The sequence below is a fragment of the Microchirus variegatus genome, assembly GCF_963457635.1.
Source record: "Microchirus variegatus genome assembly, chromosome: 14".
NCBI classification, from domain to species: domain Eukaryota; kingdom Metazoa; phylum Chordata; class Actinopteri; order Pleuronectiformes; family Soleidae; genus Microchirus; species Microchirus variegatus.
In genome coordinates, this window is record NC_139815.1 from 3,673,302 (window position 1) to 3,693,643 (window position 20,342).

Below are 20,342 nucleotides of genomic sequence, written 5' to 3' on the forward strand. Positions count from 1 at the left end.
AGTCGCTCCCTGGTGGACACGTCTATAAAGTTATATACTTTATCCATCTGCACAAACAGCCAGACTTATGTACATTTTATGGACCTCACAAAGATACAAATGCATCTAAACACACACACAGAGTCGCAAGTGAAACTTTGAAACTATTTGGGCCCCTCAACGTAAGTGCTTTTTCAGGGCTAAGACCTGGTTTTAGGGTTAGGTTCTTAGTTAATGTAAAGGTAATGGTTAAGGTTGGGGTAAGGTGCTCGGGAATGCATTTTGTCTATGAGGTGTCCTCACTGATATATAAAAACAAGTTTGTGTGTCCGTCTGTATGTGTTTTTGTGTGTTTGTGACCCCTTTAAAACTCGAATACTTCTTCGCTCTCCAGTTTGTGTACCTGTCCCTCAGGCTCTGTTGCAAATTCGCCATGGGTTGAATTAATTCTGTGGATCGCACTGCATAAATAAACGATGTCAGAATTGGTGAACTGAAAAACAGTTCCTCAAAATTGAAACCCAAAGCACTTTATTATCAAGAGACCTCCTCTTGATAACACGCGGAGGAGGAAATTTGCCTCCGCCTCCACAGGTGGCGCCGTATTCTGATTTCCGGCAACATATTTGCAGTTTAGTTAGTCAAACTAACCATGTGTTTACATGACGTTAAGAAAACCAAATTATTGTCTTAGTCAGACTAAAATCAGACTTTTAACTGGTATAGCAGAATTTGGATTAAGATGGAGTAAGAGCTGTGGTGACTAGTAATATGTTTTGTTATGTGTTTCATTTTATACTCCGATTCACATACACTGATATACAAAGTAGGATAGTATTTCTGATATTACTCCAAGTACCAACAGAGGAGGCTCACGTACCACAGTTTGAGAACCATATGTCCAAATGGATAAGGTTATTTGAAGTGAATTAAAAAACAACCTGCTAGTTGCGCTCTTATACTGGATGAAACAAAACATTTCAGTTAAATTGAGATAAATGTTCTCATTTAAGACCAATTTCTATATTAGGGTGAAAAACGTGGGAGAAACGATGCCCTTTTTTTGCAGCCAATTCCATAATTGTTACAGATTATATTCTCGAGTCATGACAGGAGTGCAACAACAAATATTTCTTATCATGCTTATGTAAAGCTAAGTTAATGTTAAGTATGTTGTTATATAATAGCCTGTGACGGAACACAGAGTTGACAAACGGCATTTCCATAATGAATGGGCTTTGAAAAGAAATAAAGAAATAACCGTCCATCTCCCATGTCCAGACTAATGTAGTGCAGCACTAATGCTCACAAACACACTGCTTGCTTCGTGTTTACGCGTAGAGTCGGTGCCATAAACCCCACCCTTCTCATTTTGCTCGCTCGCTGTCTTGTCCTTCATCAGGTCACAAACAAAGTTTCCCCTGACTGAGTTCCAGCGGAAGCCTCAAAGAAAGCATCGCATTACTGCAAAGGAGTATGAAATCCAATTACAGTGCAGATCAATGGTCCCACAGTGGCGCAGTCGAGTCACTAAAGCTGGAGTCCCAGAACGAGAATCAAGAGTCAAGTCCTCATTACGCGAGTCCATGATTCAAGATGGTAAATGGCCTCGTGAGTTGCTCGTCTTGACGGCGTCTCAAAGCACTTTACACCACACTCAGCTATTCACACGCATTCATACAGCACACGTGCACTGCTCAAAACATGAGGGGGCGATTTATTCGTCACAGTCCTTGATTTCCTGAGCGATTTTGAATCCAGCTCTGAGAGGGTTGGGGGTTTTGTTTAAGAAAAGATTTCACCAATCAAGTTTTTATGTGTGACATTAATCTTTTTAAAGCAAATATTGCTCTTATTGTCATGTCTCTTTTTGTGTCATTCTCAACGACTAGGTTTGGGTTCGGTATATATTCTTTATATTAGTCACCAAACTAGAGAAAAGGGAGGAAAATGCAATAAAGATTACTCAAAACAAAATGCCTGACAGCTTTATTGCAGGCCTAACCTCAACCACACAGTCCAGTTAATAAATACAAATCACTGCTTTATTTTACAATAATTACATCCTACCATCTAATTTTCAACAGATTACACTGCCGAGTAAATTTGTGCACAAAGTAGCGAGTGATTTATAGACATGTCAGTAAAAACTTAATATAATTTTTTAATTGTTGAATAAATAACTTCCAAAAGTTAATTTGATGCATGTTATTTTAAGCATATTCACCTAAATCTCAACTAAAAGGTTAAGGAATATTCTCCTAATTTGTTTAGGGACCGTAAATAAATCTCCCCTGACCCATCTGTGGCCTCTGAACATCACATGTACTTTCTTTTGTTGTTGTTGTTGTTCTAATTACATCAAAAAACCTAAATAAATAAGCAACAGCTAGAGTTTATTAATAATGCACCATTGATGGATGGTTCATTATTTTTGCTGCCAAATAATATTTGATTTAAGCGTTCCCTTTATTTCTTTTTTTTTAAAGTAGATTTGCATTAAGTTTTTGTGACCGCAAAATTGCAAATTCCCCGGGGGGTTGTCTGTTACTGTACAACGTCAATAAAACCTCAACCACAACCAAACAAAGTTCTATGTTTCTGAGGTAGAATCCTTTTCTACTTCCCCCGTTTCCTTCTAACTCGGCAAACAAACACAAAAGTGACGCAGCCTAGAACATCAAACAAAGCAGCCACAGAATGAAACGGTACAAAGACGTGGAGGCCGCAGATAAAAAAAAAAAAAACACCAAGGCTTTACATTTTCAACAGACCTCCATTAACGCGAGGCGGTCTATGGGATCTGGCAGCGGTCCACGTGTAATTAAACACTCTTCAAAGACACTTTACTGAGCCTTTTGTTCAGACTTCATCTCTCCACCAGTTTAAAAACATGACAGCACATTCTCTATCCTCCTTCTGCCAAATGGTTTAACAGGAAAAAACACACACGGCTGATAAATGGACAGAAATCAAATCTGTAATAATGAGGTTGTTTTAAGCTGCTTTTATCACATCGTTAATAACGGAAATGTAATGATGTTCCGATCGGACCCAGATGCAGATTTAGTGAATTAGAGTTATTGCAGAACTTGCAACTCAGGCTCCCCTTAATTAAAAAAAAGCAAACAGATAAACAAATCCGAGATAAAAAAAAAATAAAAAATAATTCCTTGCAGGTCCATGAAAAGCTAAGCTGATGTTTCCTGAAGCGACTGGAGGGACATGAAACAAACGCTTCACTTTCTCCGAGGAGCTGTGGGGGGAAGCGAGGAATTCAACAACAGGAAATTGAGTCGCAGTGTTTGAGGAAATCCCGCAGAGGGACTCGGACCATTTTCAAACAAATACAACAGCAGAAGTGGATTTATTCCCAGCATGCACCTGCACTGCGGCGCTGCAGCAGGGCCAGGTCTCATCTACTTTCAGCTTACGCAACAAAATCGCGCTCATATTTGCGCGACGACTTATCTAAATTGCGATAATTGTCTTTGGGAATCACCATTTCCTGAAATGGACTGGACAAAGTGAAGATGCTTGAATTGATAGGAACTGTGAAACATCTTCAAAAACACAAATGAGATGAAAAATAATTAAATTAATTAAATAAAATTTGTGAACTATTTTGATCTTAAATAGAAAAATGGTCTGTATTGATAAAGCACTTTTCTAATCTTGATGAGCTGCTATACGCTACAGTTTTGCCATTCACTCACACTTTCATACACATCTCATCTTTCACACCCATTCACATAGTTACCCAAGGACAGCATATAATCAATACAATATAATCAGCTGATAATGAATTATTCGGTTTAAGAGGGTTCATTTAATAATTAAAACAAAGCCTTCTGATTTTTCAGCTTCTTAAATGTGAGATATTAGACGGTAGAAAGACTTGTTTTTATAAATACATTTTTGTATGCTTTCTATATATTACATATATTGCAGTGTTTATCTGTTTTTCTCTCTGGAGCTCACATGCTGTGTTTTATGTTGTCATTGTTGTCATGTCCCATCACGAAGGTGCCGCTCATTTATGGTCAATGACCGACCAACTATTACTCATTAACCTGCTCGACGTGTTCAAATGTCTCCTGGAAATGCAGGAAATGTGCAACCCTGTTGGCAACGCATCATAAACCACAGGGGGTTGCCATGGCAATGAATACATTCCCAGGTGAGTCAGAGCTCGTGGAAAACGATACAGAGCAAAAATGATCTGCTGGTCCATAAAGTCCACTATTTACTATTGGCTACAGGAGTCTGAGCAGACAGTCTGAGCAGACTCAGATCAATTTTTCATCCGTAAGCCATTGTGCTGTGGATGTAGCACCTGTCGACAGAAAACCTGCCGCACTTAAACGCGCTCTTCGCCCCTGACAGCTCTGTCAGCCTCTGAACCGTGCAGGAGCACAAACAAATAAATATCAGCCAGCACTTCCACTTAATAATCTGCACGATGACAGCTCGTGTCAGTGAGGGATGCATTAAAGGTTGCTTTGGGGTTTGTTTGTTTTAACGCGACAGTTGTCTTTGTTTCAGTGACACTTCACAGCCGCTACTGAACCATTGTCATCGACTGAAACTACAAGAAAGAAACTACAATACATGTTTTACTTCTTGGTTGGGGTGTCACGATCTCAATTGTAAATCCGATATCGACCTTCGCAATCAAAGGTGGGATCGAAGTTTTAACCAACGCCCCCAGCGTGGAGACGTCCTGCAGTGCTGTGGTGGTCGTCGCTGTAGCGCGACTACACGTTAACGCCTGCCGCTAACCTGAAGCTGCTGCCAACTACCAGTAACCACTGTGTGTAAACTATTTTTTACGAACGTGTAGCAAAGCACAGGACGTTGGAAACAACTCTTCTGTTGTCATTTGGAGCAAAAACGTCCTCAAAATTCAGCTCGTGCTAAAGTGATAACTAGCGCTATAGACCTTATTTAGTGGTGGAAAACCCTTGATTTATACATTGAATTAACATACTGGAACCATGCTACGGAAAGCCAAGCAGGTCACATCTTTAAAAAAAAAATTGGTCATAAAAAATAGTTGGCTATTAATTTACCAACTGATTAATAATCTTTTAATCGTTGCAGTCCAACTGACACCGGAACATAAGTTTTACAGCAACACAAAAGAGGAAAAAACCTTAACATAAGTTGTCATATTCTCTCAAGTTGCCTTAAATTATTTTTTGAAAAATAATATTGGCTGTAGATTCTTTGGCGTCTCCGCCGAGATTGTTCTGCAAACTGGTTTCTTTTACAGTCCATCAGTTTGGTTCTGAATTTCCATAATTTTTAGTCCCTCACTTCCATAAATCAGTGACGAGACTTAAATGAACCTCATCCACATCCATAAATGCAGCGCGTCCTTCATAATCATTAAAAATTCTTACCTTAGGCTCATTAATTAGGCGGACGTGTGTCCCTCTGTGAACCGACAGCGCCCTCTTCACCACTGCACGATGCCGGAAGTGATAGTAATCACCAAATACCTGGAAAGAAAGATGACATCTGTTATTATTACATATGCACAATAACTTCGCTCTTCAACAGCCTGATGAGACATTTTAAGTCCAGGGGGTAGTCAGATAAAATCCCCAGTGTTGCAAAAAGAGGGAGAATTTACTAAATTCTCCAGAACTGTATATTTTAAATATGTGCACCAATTTAAATCATATTAACTACAGTAAAATCATTATTTGGAATGTTAATGTCAATCTTAAGTGTATTGGTTATAAATAAAAATGTCAGGTAAAAAATAAAGCAGACCTCCAAAACAAAAAGATAAATAACATAATTAAGATGCACTTATAAGAAATATCTTCATTCGACCCAGTAGGATTGGTCAGTATGAAGATACACATCTGTCAGTTCTGCAAATATTTTTACAGTAAAGAAATAATATCATGTCATAAGACGTTAAATGGAGCAAAGAAACCACAAAATATTCACATTCAAGAAGCCGGAAAATCATAAAATGTGTCTCTCAAAGCGATGAATCAATTATCTGATTAATTTAGCCATCTATTATTGTTGCAGCCTTAATCTAGATTACAGAGTATGCAGTGAATGAGATGTTTTCATGTTCGTACAGTTAAATGCCATTTTTAGCAACAAACATCTGTGAGGGCGCTCTGTGTTAACAGCTCCATATGCTATGAAGCGTTAGTGATTTTGCTGAAGAGAATCTGGGGATAAATCATCAGACGGAGCCATAAACTAAATTACTACTGAACATCCATTACACGCAGCATAAATACATGAAGGTGTGTAAAAAATAAAAAAAAAGGAGCATAATTATACACATCTGTTATAAAAAGGGACGGCAAAAGGTGAATGCAGTGCTGTGCCATTGCACACGGCAACATTCCTTTACTGCAAAGGAGGCACAAATCAGTCCTCCAACCTCCTCTGTTCCCATTTAATCACAGTAAACAGGCCGATTCCAGCTGGGACGACACAAAAGGGCCCCGGCACACAAAGACTGTGCACAATGGGGAGGCTGCAACCAAGAAGGAAGACACACTTCCCAGAGATATTCATACTCAGACCTGGAAACACCATTATCCTGTGTGTGTGTGTGTGTGTGGAATCTGTGGCAAAAAAAAATTAGGTTGCAAAAAGGGGAACAAAAAGCCGACTTTCAAAGCCATTAGCCGAGAAGAAAAATAACAGCAGGTAGTGGGTCCATTGTGTTTCACCCAGGAAAAAAAGCCTGCGAGACTGGGGACACTGATCAAAGACGGCGTCCATTAAGAAACTCTAAAATAGGTCTAACACCAATTAAGACAAAGCAGAGATGGCAGATTCATCCATTAAACCAATGTTTTTAAAGATGACACAAGAACCATTAGTGGATAATGCATTGTGCACTGTGCCTGTGTTCCAGATACACAGGAAAACAAGTTCAGGTGAATCCAGTCAAATCTCTTCTTTTAATCTAATCAGCTTTTTGTCCACATGGACCTGGGGTTTCGGGAACAATGAAAAACGGCACCGTTGTGTATACAACCAGCACTTCTTCATTGTCAAGTTTATTTGGTCCGTTCACTTTATGATAACTTGTTTTCTTTCGTTAGTCGGCCTGGTACTGCATATGTAACCCACACAGCTCTGCACATCTGCTACCGGTACCTCTGCACCTCCCCTGGACTCCCGCAGTCGTGCGGAAAAGGAAGGAGGCACCAGACGCAGGGTTTGTGATCGTGATCGAGACCTCGGCCAAGCATTTATTTCACAGACGGCTTGGGCTTTCCACAAACGGTCGCTGCTGGCTCCAAAAACCTTGCAGAGGGCAAGGGAAAGTATCAATATCTTCAGAAATTGTTCTACAAAATCAAATTCAATTAAATTCACCACTCAGGGAAATGAATTGGCAACGTAAATCAAATTTCATTAAGTTTGCTCCGTTTGAACCGACTTCAAATTATACTCCTTAACAACACTCTAGCCATTAGCTAGTCATTACCGACACTTTACTAAACAGTCACAGATTCAAAATACAGGTCATAAAAGCCACAAATGTACAGCAAACAGCTGCCTGAACTATTAGGAGACAGAGCATCATAAAATGATCCATGGCTACAAGACACTGGCTTGACAGCAAATCAGAACATGGTCTGAAAGTTCTTAGAAATTTGTTCTCCCCGTAACTGATGTTTTGTCGGCCAAAGTGCACCCAACAATAACAGCTATGTGCACAGTAAGGGTTGTGGGGTTATGGTAACCCTAACCCCTACCCTGACCCAAAACCTTAACCCTTTACTTAGTAGGCAGAGTGTGCGCTGTGCCCGAAGGCCACGTCAGCAAGAGACATAGTGTGAGATCGTACCGGTGCAATGATAATGAACACGACAACAGACAACAATATTTTTTTCCTGCTCGGTTTGTCTCAACAAGACACCAAGCTTCGATATTAGAAGAGACCGCGGGCTTTGAAGAAACACCAGTTGCAAGGGAGTTACATTTTTCTGTTGCCCAATCAGTTGACTGTCGTAAAGCGGAGCTGGTAACGTACCATTTTCATCTGGTACCTCAAGGGAAGGGTGCCGAAAATGCAAGGTTTTTTTTTTTGTACCGATTCCTAATGGAAACGCAACAAAAAAACGTACCAAATTGAAGCGTTCAACTTAGTGGGAACCACAGCTCCGGTGTGAGGCCAACCCACCCTGATGCTTACGAGTGAATTCAGTGAAACTGCAAGGGTCTGTGTCCCGGTCTGGACACATGCATTTAAATGTACACATTTACTTACACATGGACATTTAAACCCACTCGACTCTTTCAAACATATGCGCGCACACACAGGGCCCTCACTAAACACAAAATGAAGCCAGTTGTCCTGTGAGCAAATGTGCGCCCTGCAGCTCAATCACCGCGTGGCATTCAGCAACAACGCCAACGGTGCGTGTCTTCCACCGTCTAATCTCACGAACGCATCGTTCCTGTGACGCGTTTAGCTCTTCTTTTTTTTTTTCCACTGGAAAAAGACGACCATTTACGTCCCAAAGACATTAGGGCGAAATGAGATGGAGGAGAAATGATGTGGAAACAGTTCAGGCCTGTTGACCAGTGACTAGCACTGATAGAGCACAACAAGCTGGACTGGTGTTCTCGGCATTAATCCATCAGCCTCATTAAAATGCATTATAGCAGACAAGTGAAATTACTGTCTGCTGGTTTGTTTGCATGTTTGCCCCTACACCGTCTGCCAAATTTACCTTGTAGGAAAGCACTTACCAAGGAGTCTGGTTTCTCATCTCCAGTGACTGTTGACACAATTAGGTTTTACAAAGAGACAAACTTCACACACTGACAGAGGTTTTGCGGTGCTGCAATAAAGCGATAGGAAAATGTTTTCCATATGGAATCGTGAATAATGACAACAAATCCCATGGATTTTAGGAATCTACACTCAGAGGAGGCGTTTTGAGTGCAGTTAAACTATGGACACACCAATCATGACATGATATCCTTTCAGTTTTTGGAGTTTGACTGCATTTGATTAAAGAGCCTGGAGATGTAGGACATTACCATATTTAGTTTGTGCATCAGAGACTCGAGAGAGAGAGAGAGAGAGAGAGATTGAGAAAATGAACCCAACACGGTCACAAGCCTCTTTAAATAGTCCAGCAACTTGTTTGGATAATGGGGTTGGGGTCTAATTATTCAGGTTCTGCCAAATGTCTTTTTAAAGCATGGCAGAACAGACCGAGCTGACCCACACATCTGTCTCTTGGCCGAACTCCGGTTAGTCATCTTCTCTACTTATTGCTGTCATTTGTATAACAGCAGTCACTCTGTCACTCCTCACTCACTATCACTCATTTTTATACGACACCAAGGTTATGCAAAGCAAGGAAAGTCTAATTCAATTACTGTTGTATGGCAGACTTTTAGAGTAAAGGCAAATCAAAGGCAATTTATTTACAGGATATATAAAAGGTGTAATGCAAAAGCAACATTCAGACTTAAAAGAGTTCATAGCAGATAAAAAGTATCTAAATGAAATAGGAGATTAGTATAATATACATGATTAATCAAATACAATTCATATACAGGCTACATATGCAGTGTTTTCGTAACCTGGATGAGAGAAACTGGTTAAATCCTATATGTTGCAGTTTTCATGGGCCGATGAATTGATAGGGTCAATTAATCAGGCTAATGTCTGCAATTTTTCTGCATTTTGTTCTCAAAAACGTGATAAATGTTGCTATGGCAATGAAACCTTTTTCATACCAACCCCTGTCATATATTCAATATCTAGTTTATATATTATTTTAATTGAAAATGCTGTACATAATTGCACTGCAGACATAAAATATAGATTCAGACTAGTGTTATTTGGTTTGAGAGGTTGTGGTTTAAAAAAAAAAAAAAAAGTAATGTATTTGGAATTAATTTAGAATAATTATTAACGCACAAAACAAGGAAAGTACAGACACATAATATAAACGTTTCATGGGGCCTTTCGCTGCAAACTTCAGACAAGCTACTGGCCTCATTGTTCTGCTGTGTTTACTATGTAAACGGGAGACTGTGACTCTTGGCACATCCAGTGTTTACTCCCATTGTTTACAAAGAAGTTCCGTCAGTCAATTTAATGGTGTTGACAAAAGTAAGTGGATTAAATAATAAATAACCTAATATGGGATGTTTGAACAGAAGGACAACTGGACAATTAGCTTCCCCTTTCATTCGACTCTCCTTTTTACACCTGTTGTGTTGTAGATTAAGTATCAAACTATATTTTCCGTTTGAGGATTATCTTAATTTTATTAAACATGAATAATCATCAATACAATCAATAAACATGCCTTCTTTTCCAAAACATCATTGTTCAAATATTGTTTTTTTTCTTCCTGATATATTGGTAGAACTGTCGCTAATCAGCCTGCCAACCTCATTCTGAACTTATAATTAAGTTATTTTAAATTGTGTCCTTTACTTTATAGAGCATTTACGTCACATGCAAAAATTAATCCTTTGTCATCTCATCACACATACATTTTCCATTACTGGTGCTAGTTGTAGAAAGTCCCAGAGGGACTGAAAATTTCAATTGCTATCTACACTCGCCCTAAGTTCACATATTTCAACTAATGAAAGCAAATAAAGGACTTTTGAGTCCATATAATGCAATGTTGCATAAAGAGTGTGTTTTTGTTCACACAATTGAAGCAGGCTTTTATTCATGGTTAGGGCAACTCCAAATCCTGTCGAAATCAACTTTAGCCGCTGATAAACATTTACATAATCAAACCATTTTGGTTTATTTCGAGTTCCCACATCCCCCGTGGACGGCTTCAGTGTGCTGACGTAAATAGTAAATCCCTGGTTTTAAACAGAAACACTAGGTCAAAGTCCTCAGTTGTCAGTTTCTACTCATTATCACACCTATTTAAAAAAAAAAAAAAAAAAAAAAACGAGCCCAACAATAATTTCTGGACAAAAAAAAGATGGTTCACGTATCCATTCTCTAGTTGCATAAACCAAGTGATATTTGGACAAAACTGAAATAAAGAAGCTGTTCTCGTCACGACCAAAAGTGAAAGCAACGTGATGTGAAAAATCTGATTGACCTTTTCGGTTGAAACGTATCATTAATATGAAGTCTTTAGCCATTCTTGTTTTTACAGATTACCTTGTAAAAGCCATGTTCTTTTGCCGTTTGCAGATGAGTCGCTCAACCACTTCCGAGGCCACGCCATCTTTCCTTACTATCACTGCCATTGTGGCTCCATCATAAAGAAAAACCTCCACCCACATGACAAGACTGCATTCACAAAGCCTGAGGACATTTGTCAAGGGGAAAAAAAAAAACCCTTCACTTACACTTCTAACATCTTCTCCTTAGACTTCACCTTGATTTTTCTTCCTTTGCTTGACCTTGATTCCTTCCTCAAAAACAGGGACTCCATCATTTTCTAACGCACTTCTCTGTCATGCTGCCTCACTTACAAAACAACACCCAAACCTTTGCTGCCTTTGCGGGAACTTAATGAACCATAAAACCACGTTCTGTATTTTGTCACTGACACTATGGGTGAGTTCCTGACCTGATATGCTTGCACTTTACAGGAAGTTGCAATAAAACCAAGGTTAAGACCAACATCAATAAAACAGAGCATGTACTTCTGATCTGCTGGTGAAAGGGTACCTGCATCATTTCAGGGAAACACGGTGTTTACTTGTCAACTCAAATGTTGACAGATACTGTGATATTATGCAATTTTGGCACATTTAAAGGCCTTTTTTTTTTTACAACATATTAACTTGTGGGTACACATTACATTTTGTACCGAGTCAGGCTGATCCTACTGAGTAAAATGGCGGGGTGTGGGCAGGGCCTGATGGCCACATTACATGACAACAAGCAATGACATCCAGAAGCCCCTTTTTTTCCTGTTTGGCTTTTTGTCTCAACAGGACAACAAGCTTTGTTTCAGAACAGAGTGCGGGCGTTTTCCTCGACTTCTAAAGGATATTTACACCGATCACTGGGGAGTGACCTTTTTCCTGTGGCCCAGTCAGATGACTGTCGTGCGTGGAGCCAGTCGAACCGTACCATTTTGCTCTGGTACCCGAAGAAATGGTAAAAAAGAATGGAACGGTTGGGGCTGGTTATTTAGGTGCTATTCCTAATGGAAACGCCAAAAAGTGCGTACCATAGTGTGCTGAAATGAACCGTTCCGAAACGTGGCTCGAGTGCCAGTCCCATGCCTGAATAAATAGGAAGCTATTGCCTCTGGAAAGGCATCCAGCAAAAAAACCTTTGCAAAATCAAATATGGGGATTACTCAAAACTATTCTGAAGGCACATGATTCGCTTTGGCAACCTCTAAAGAGAGAAGCAGAAAGAAGGAGGAGAAGAGTCGTAGCTCAACTTGATTTGTCAAGCATTTCGAAAAGTATTTACTGTATTATGGATTCAAATTAAGATGAGGCATTAGCACATGAGACGTATCAAAATATTAACTGAACTGTGAACGTTAAATTAATTCAATTTTTTCTTTAAAAAAAAAAAACAGAACAGAAAAAACTAAGAACAATTAATTAGTGGTGATTGCGGTTTGCAAATTGCATAGTTACAAGTGGCATTTTCAATTAATTGTTCAGCTGAAAATTGAGGCTAATTGGACAAGATACCGACTCTATTCATGGCAAAAAGCTCTGCAGTGTTTCCCTTATATGCATTCAGCAGTGGTGTCACACTACTGCTAGAATATCGAACACTGCTGCTACAGATTTCTCGCCATCATTTATACCAATGTGCCACTTATAATTACCACTCAAAATTGGCCCAAACGAGCACCAAAAGCCGCAAATTAAGACGGAGGGGACAAAAATACACACTGATTATTAGGCCATTAGATTTAAATCATGTTTGACTGACAGATCTGGAGTGTGCCATCTCCACAGCTGAAAAATATTCTGGGGGGGAAGCACCACAGCTGCGAGACAGACAGCTCACCCACTGCAGCACACCTCGACATTATGCAGTGGCTGAGCGTGTAAAAACTAGAGTGTAATGGCATAGATGCTACAGGGCTGTAAGCTCACAGGTCCATGCTGTCCTCAGGTGACCGACCCTTCACAGTCAGGTCTTTATGGCCATGCGAGGGTAAAGTTATATAAGCACAAGGCTGCACACACACACCATGTTAGGTCGACCTTATAAACGTCCAGTTGTGTTAACTTTACACAGACAATCGTCATCAGTTATAGGAAAGTCAGTTCATTCTAGTTATGGCTGTGGACGTGCAATGACTTTGAGCAGTTGTGCAGGAAGGAGTTCACGCTCATGGATGTTTTCGGTGTTTGACTGGAGAAAATTTGTATTGGGTCTGTATTTATAAAAGTGTTTTTCCTCGTATCTTGCATTTCAATTTGCCAATTCACAGCAATTCAAACACATTCACACAGTGCATCCAAGTGCAGTGCTTATTCTACCACGTCGATCCTACCCAGTGTGCGAAATACCCATTAACAATCGGATGGGTCCCCATCTCCCATTTGTTGCACAATACTAACAAACACAGACCCCCCTGTATTTCTCACCGTCCTCTTTAGGAATAATTTTAATGAATTTTTGAAAATCAGGACATGATCCATTTGCCCTGATGCACTTTGACAGTGAGCTGACTTTCTTCTCAAAAACAAAAAGTATCTCGGAATGACTTGAAATTTACCATGATAATAGTCGTTATTGCCCTGAACAAGGATCCGTTGAAAATATTTGCATATCTCTTAAGGAATAATTTTAATTAATTTTTGAAAATCAGGAAATGATCCATTTGCCTTGATGCACTTTGACAGTGAGCCGACTTTCTTCTCAAAAACAAAAAGTATCTTGGAATGACTTGAAATTTACCATGATAATAGTCGTTATCGCCCTGAACATGGATCCGTTGAAAATATTTGCATATCTCTTAAAGAATAATTTTAATGAATTTTTGAAAATCAGGACATGATCCATTTGTCCTGATACACTTTGACAGTTAGCTGACTTCTCAAAAACAAAAAGTATCTCGGAATGACTTGAAATTTACCATGATAATAGTCGTTATCGCCCTGAACAAGGATCCGTTGAAAATATTTGCATATCTCTTAAGGAATAATTTTAATGAATTTTTGAAAATCAGGAAATGATCCATTTGCCTTGATGCACTTTGACAGTGAGCTGACTTTCTTCTCAAAAACAAAAAGTATCTCGGAATGACTTGAAATTTACCATGATAATAGTCGTTATCGCCCTGAACAAGGATCCGTTGAAAATATTTGCATATCTCTTTAAGAATAATTATAATAAAATAATTAAGATCATTTCCTCATATAATAATAAATAAACCACAATTGAAAAGTTTCAAATTAGTTGATTCATAATTTTGCTTTTAATCAGGTGTTTCACAAAGTGTGTTTGCACATTATACAAACATACATTAAACCTTTATTATATTATTAAATTATTGCCCAGCCCAGCCCGAGGTTTTGATATTTGAACTTGAGCCTCATGATGGGGATGCAGCCACTTCTAAAGCCACAGTGGAGCAAATCAAACACAAACATTTGGAAGAAGTTGAATCAAGTCGATGTCAAGCTCTTGACCTCGTTTTATTTTTTGATAAGGAGCAAAGAAAAGTCCATAAAAAATTGAGGTTTTGGATTCGTAAAGTTTGCCTCTTGCCACACGTCGTGCAGAAAAGTTGACCGTGTTTGAAATTTTTAAGCACCTTGGGGTGAATGAAAAATTGAGGCCTTATCCACGCAGTAACTACAACTTTCCCTTTGCATTATTTCTCTTTTTCTCTGTAAACACAGCATACTTTCAAGAAACATTTTCATACACAAAAAACCCATAAGAGTGACTGGAAATGCTGTGGAAATTGGATGTTGGTTGTATACATAAACAGGCAAGGATGGCATTTTCTGTGACCCATTTTCCAAAGATAACATTTTAGGGCAGCCAAAACATTTGCAGATTCTCCCAGCTTTTACGTACATATGGTCTTGGGGACTGTGGAAGAAGAGAACTGCCCTTTGGAGCAAATTAAGTTGTTGAGGGACACATTGAGGGGTTTTCTGAGAGAGTCGCTGCTGACCTCCATCTGAGAAATATATTTGAAAATAACCTCTCAGAGCAAAGACGTTCCTCCGTTAGGCAACAGACAGCTGAGATTAATGGACACTCTTCAACATTTCAAAATAAAAAGTGGTTCGTCCAGTGTCCACAATCTGTCTTCTGACAGCCCGAGTCAGTGCGCTGCTCTCCTTGGGTCACATCTGAGGTTGATAAGAATCAATTAACTTGCGATTACACAGCAAAAGCTTATTAATTGAAGTCTTGTTAATGCTTCGATTCCACTTTATGATCTCGAGTCACTTCTTCAAATATAATTTGCTTGTCCTCAGACAAATAAAAGACAGCCTGTAATTAAAGAGGCCTGTGTTTCATTCACTTAAGTTGACACCACATCCACTTAAAGAATCAATTCCAGAGCCATCATGAGCAATTTGGTTTAGGTCCAATTAGACAGGTGACTTTGTAAAGGGATAGTTAGCTTTTAACTGTCCCTGATGAGGCTTTGAAAATTAATCTGGATGGAAGCACATGCTGTTCATATCATCATCATTTCTAAAAGTCTTTTTTTTTTTCTTTTCTCTTGGTGGTCCAAATTAAAACACCGCTGCAGAAGTTTTAAATGAAAACAAGGTCAGCAGCGCTTCCAAAGTTTCCTGTTTCAGGGGTGAGTGGAGTGGTTTAGATGCAGGTCGTAAACACAGCAATTTAGCATCGCAATGGCTTCCAGGTCATGAAACCAAATGACTCCAAACCAATCTATATTACTACCCCAGAGAAATAAATCTAATAAGCACATCTTTTAATTGGATGGTAGTGCTTCTTCTATTTTATATGAATATTAATGTGCAAATTATACCAAAAGACACCTTTAAACTGGAGCCCAGCTTTCTTATTGTACATTATTTGACTGTAGGGGCAGTTTTTTTTTTTTTTGTTATCACATCCCCTGTATCTCTGTGTGTCAAAAGTTAACACACATTTAAATTGCACTATATAACATTTAGATGAAAGCAAGTACTGGAATCCCAGGTTGCTTCATTGAATATTATTTTAGCAATAACATGGTGAAATAATAACTTTACATTGTATTTGTATTGACAGAAAAAAGAGCCCCAATAACATATCATCTTTTATTCATTTGCAGATAACCAGGTTTTAAACAATCAGAACCTAACGTATAATATGACATCAACAGTGATTATAACGGGATTTCTTTTAGTATATATATATATATATATATATATATATATATATATATATATATATATATATATTTATATTTATATTTATATTTATTTATTTATTTATTTATATATATATATTAGGCAGCCCTTTCTTTATCTTTTTCATAATTGCAGAGGACAAATTATTAATTTATACATGTTCAAATCTTAGGTAAAGGTATACGACTGGTTTTGTGTCACACATTGTTAAGGAAACAAGGTCAAATTTGACAGATTGAACATTTCTGAATAGAAATAAATACTTTTAACATTACAGCTTTAACACACCGTATAGAAAGCCTTCAAGCTAAAGGTAAGATTTCTGTAGCTGTATAGGTTACATTTTGCGACATGTATTTTTCCATTTTTTTCTTTTTATAACTAAATTTTTGAAATTTTTTTGAAAAGTAAAGCCTTAACTTTTACAGTATCAAAGCAAGTCTGTTCCATTAAATTTTTTATATTCCCCAATGCACTACTTTGTGAATTCTTTTTAGTGCATTTTTCATACGGAGAAGAATAGAGTGCAAGCACCCGCAACACATCGTCCTCCTCAAAGAGCTTTTAACTGTATTTGTGCAATGACTCGGTTTGCACATGACTTAACAATAAATAGTTACTTTTTGGCAAATCTGTTGAGATTTTCACATCTTTTATTACAAAGAAGGGGAAATTCTGATGTATGCATTATTAATGAAAGTCAAATAAATGAGGGGAACTGGTTTGATCCAACATTTTTTATGATCAGTCTGCTGGAGATCGAAAATTCGCCCCATTATAATCGTAGGAACAGCCCAAAGATACTTTTCTCCTCAAACGCCGTCAGCTCTCACGTAGATGCGCTAATGAGCTCATCCTCATTAGTGGAGGAATTTGACTGCATCCATTGCTAGTTATGTCGTTTGAGTGTGTGTGTGTGTGTGTGTGTGTGTGTGGGGGGGGGGGGGGGGGGGGAAATCAGGTTTTTTTTTTTTTTTTATCACAAGGGAGACTTTTCCATCAGGCAGTGCAAACAACATGATTGCTTTTGACATCATGAGGGAATATGAATAATGTAATCTGTGTTGTGAACAGGGTATGTACTAAGCTGTGATATTCAAGGACTCCATGTAAAGTATAGTAACCGAGGATTTTAAGTAAGAAGGAGTCTAAATACTGGAACAATCGCCAAATGATCTGAAACTAAGGGATCTGCTCATTTCAACAATACCAAGTGTTTTTCTTTTTTGAGTGACAGACAGAAGCATCCGGCTGTAGATGTTTTGCTAAAACTAGCGCTGTTCACCTTAACGACGTTAATGGCGTCAACGATAAAGCATGTAAACTAATGGCGCGTTTCCATGATGACTGAACGTGCCCAGCACTAGTTTAAAAATTTTGGTACTTGCTCTTATTAAAACAGCTCATCGGCTTGTTTTATCATAAAGTCAGCTTTACAGAGAGTTTGCGGGCATTAGGAAAATCGAAAAGCTAGCCGAATAGGCCTGTCCTAAATGCTAATACAGAATTCAAACACACGTTTGTACATATGTGAGCACCATCACCTTCAGTAGAATCTTCAGTGGAATCTGGGTCACTCCATTTTGTTTTGTTAATAGCCCGAGAATGAATGTCACCTTACAGTGATGCGGTGTGTGGCGGTAAGTTCCAAACCGGGGGTGAAGTTACACTTTAATAAATGCTCGCTTGAGATGTCAAGGGTAGTGGAGAACATTTTTATGATCAGTTTAGGAGGTATACACAGGTGTAATGTCCTCGACATGAGTGGACGGTTGAATCCCAGGCTTTTTTTTTTTTTTTTAATGTGGAGTTAACAGAGCGTTTAACCTGGCAAAGAAGCACTCTCTGCCATAAATGCTGAGCGAGCAAGGGCACAAAGAACTGTTAAAAGTCTTCATTTCAAACATACAGTAACATCTTATTAATACCCTATTGCACTTTCTCATCTCATCTCGCAGACACATACTGACCAGAGTGGGAAGAGGTGATCGCAAGTGTGACAGAAGCTAATAAGATTCAAGTCTGGCATCTAATTTTACCTCTCCTCTTTCGAGCTCCCGCTGCTTGACAGAAATATCTAACAGGTTCTTCCGACACAAATTAAAGACCACTGGGGCCATTTGAGGAAGCTGCACTCTCTTAATTTCCTACTAACTTTCCATTTAAAGCATTTCATCAGTGTAATCTCCCTCAACTGAGAACTGGCCACTTTTGGCTCCACTGCCAGTGCAAGTATCTATCCAACCCCTGGCCACTTCAGTTTAATGGACTGTCATGAGTGTGTTTCCCTACGGTGCACAACAGCAAAGTGACTTAGAGGAATGCCTGGTTACTGAAGTAAAGCATATTTTTGTATCATTAAACTGAAGAGGGCTTTTCCAAAATATTTTGTAACACTGTAAGGTATTTTTATTGAACATTTCTGTTGGGTCAGAAGACAAAAAAAAAACGCACTTCGGTGATTTTTGTAAGCACATACACACTTTATGCTAGGGGTCGACCAATATGGGTTTTCACTGGATAATGCAGAATTTTAGAACTTGATTTTTTTAGCCCATGTATCTAAGCTAGAATGTCCTTTTTCCCCCCCTCCATCTGATAAAATACAACAGTTTAATGATACAAAAATATGCTTTACTTCAGTAACCAGGCATTAAACACTTCACCCTCTTTTTGGAGTCCCTGCTCGAAAATGACATGCCAAAACTAAATAGAGTAAATCTCTGCAGTTACTCTACGTGGATTATCTTGGTATCAAAATAAAGATAACACTCGTGAGATTCCACCAGAGGTGTAAGTTTCACTGTAGATGCCACTGTGTCAGAGTAAATGCACTTGAAACACAGCATAACTGAAGGATTTTTTTCTCTCGCCTAAAAAAAGATTGCATTTTAGAGCAAATGTCACCTTTAAAATATGCAGTAGGAGCTTAAAAACACATGGAGGTCATGTAACATGTGGACATGAGCTGTGCAAAGTCTGATGCTGTTGAAATGAAGCAAAGTGAAATTACAGAGGTTTTAGTAAAGAGATGTCTGGGCCGGTCCCGGGGGCAACCGTGAAGAAGAGGTTAAACGACACCAATGGTCTATATTTGATGTCTGCACAGTCATTTTAATGAACATAGAGTATGAACTGCACATTAAATACAAGAAACAGGTCAGCAAAAAAACTAAACTTTTTTTTGACTCCCTAATTAATAAATAATGTAATTTACTTGTCAAATATCCACCAAATGAATCTGCTACATTAGTCTACATTATGCATAATGCATAAGAAATGACTCGACACAATTAATTGACGAGTATTTTGAGAGTTGAAAATGTTGATCACCGTATCCAAAAATCTTGTCAGTTTTTACTCTCTTATGACCATCATGATAATCAGGCTGCCTAGATCTATTTTTATTTATCCAAGGTAACTTTCACTTTCAGTATCTGGCAGTTATTCAACCGTTTAGGAATTACGGTAGTGAGAAGCTGACGTCACAAACGTGTGTGATTGATTGTTTGGTCGTTCCGTTGAGGTCCTGAGGGGCAACCATAATGACAAGTATATGGGCGCAAAACTCTATTTCTCTGCTTTCCAGTATCCATTCATCCATCTTCTATCACTTTATCCTCAACATGAAGGTCGTGGGTGGTGTTGCGCCAATCTCAGCGGACATAGGGGGCGAAAGGCGGTCGCCAGTCCACAGTTTTTGAATTTTCTAGATATCGCAAACGATCTAGGAGTTACGTTAATGAGAAGAACGCATGCCAACAGATAACGGACAGGAAAGGTGAACAGAAGGTTTATCAATATCTTTGTTATATGGAGAAAATATCCACATTAAAGAAGCCGACAAAGCAGAGAGCTTGTTTTAATTGTAAAACCCGAGAATTTACATTTAGGGCATTTGGCAGACGCTTTTGTACTTACAATAAGTACATTTGTCACAAGAAATGTATTATCAAAATAGTTCATTGCAGCCCTACTTTGCATTGCTACTCATTTGGTTACCCCTGCATGTACTGCCGCACATCACTCACAAATAAAAGTGA

General features: G+C 38.7%; 1 protein-coding gene across 2 annotated transcripts in view; it reads right to left on the reverse strand.

Moving 5' to 3' along the window:
* Positions 1-20,342, reverse strand: part of furina (furin (paired basic amino acid cleaving enzyme) a) — a 114,064-nt gene that overhangs the window by 57,139 nt on the left and 36,583 nt on the right. For both annotated transcript variants that reach the window (XM_083901191.1, XM_083901192.1), the window contains exon 3: positions 5,385-5,483. In XM_083901191.1, coding sequence (XP_083757317.1) covers positions 5,385-5,483 — 99 coding nt within the window. The remainder of the gene's footprint in view (positions 1-5,384; positions 5,484-20,342) is intronic.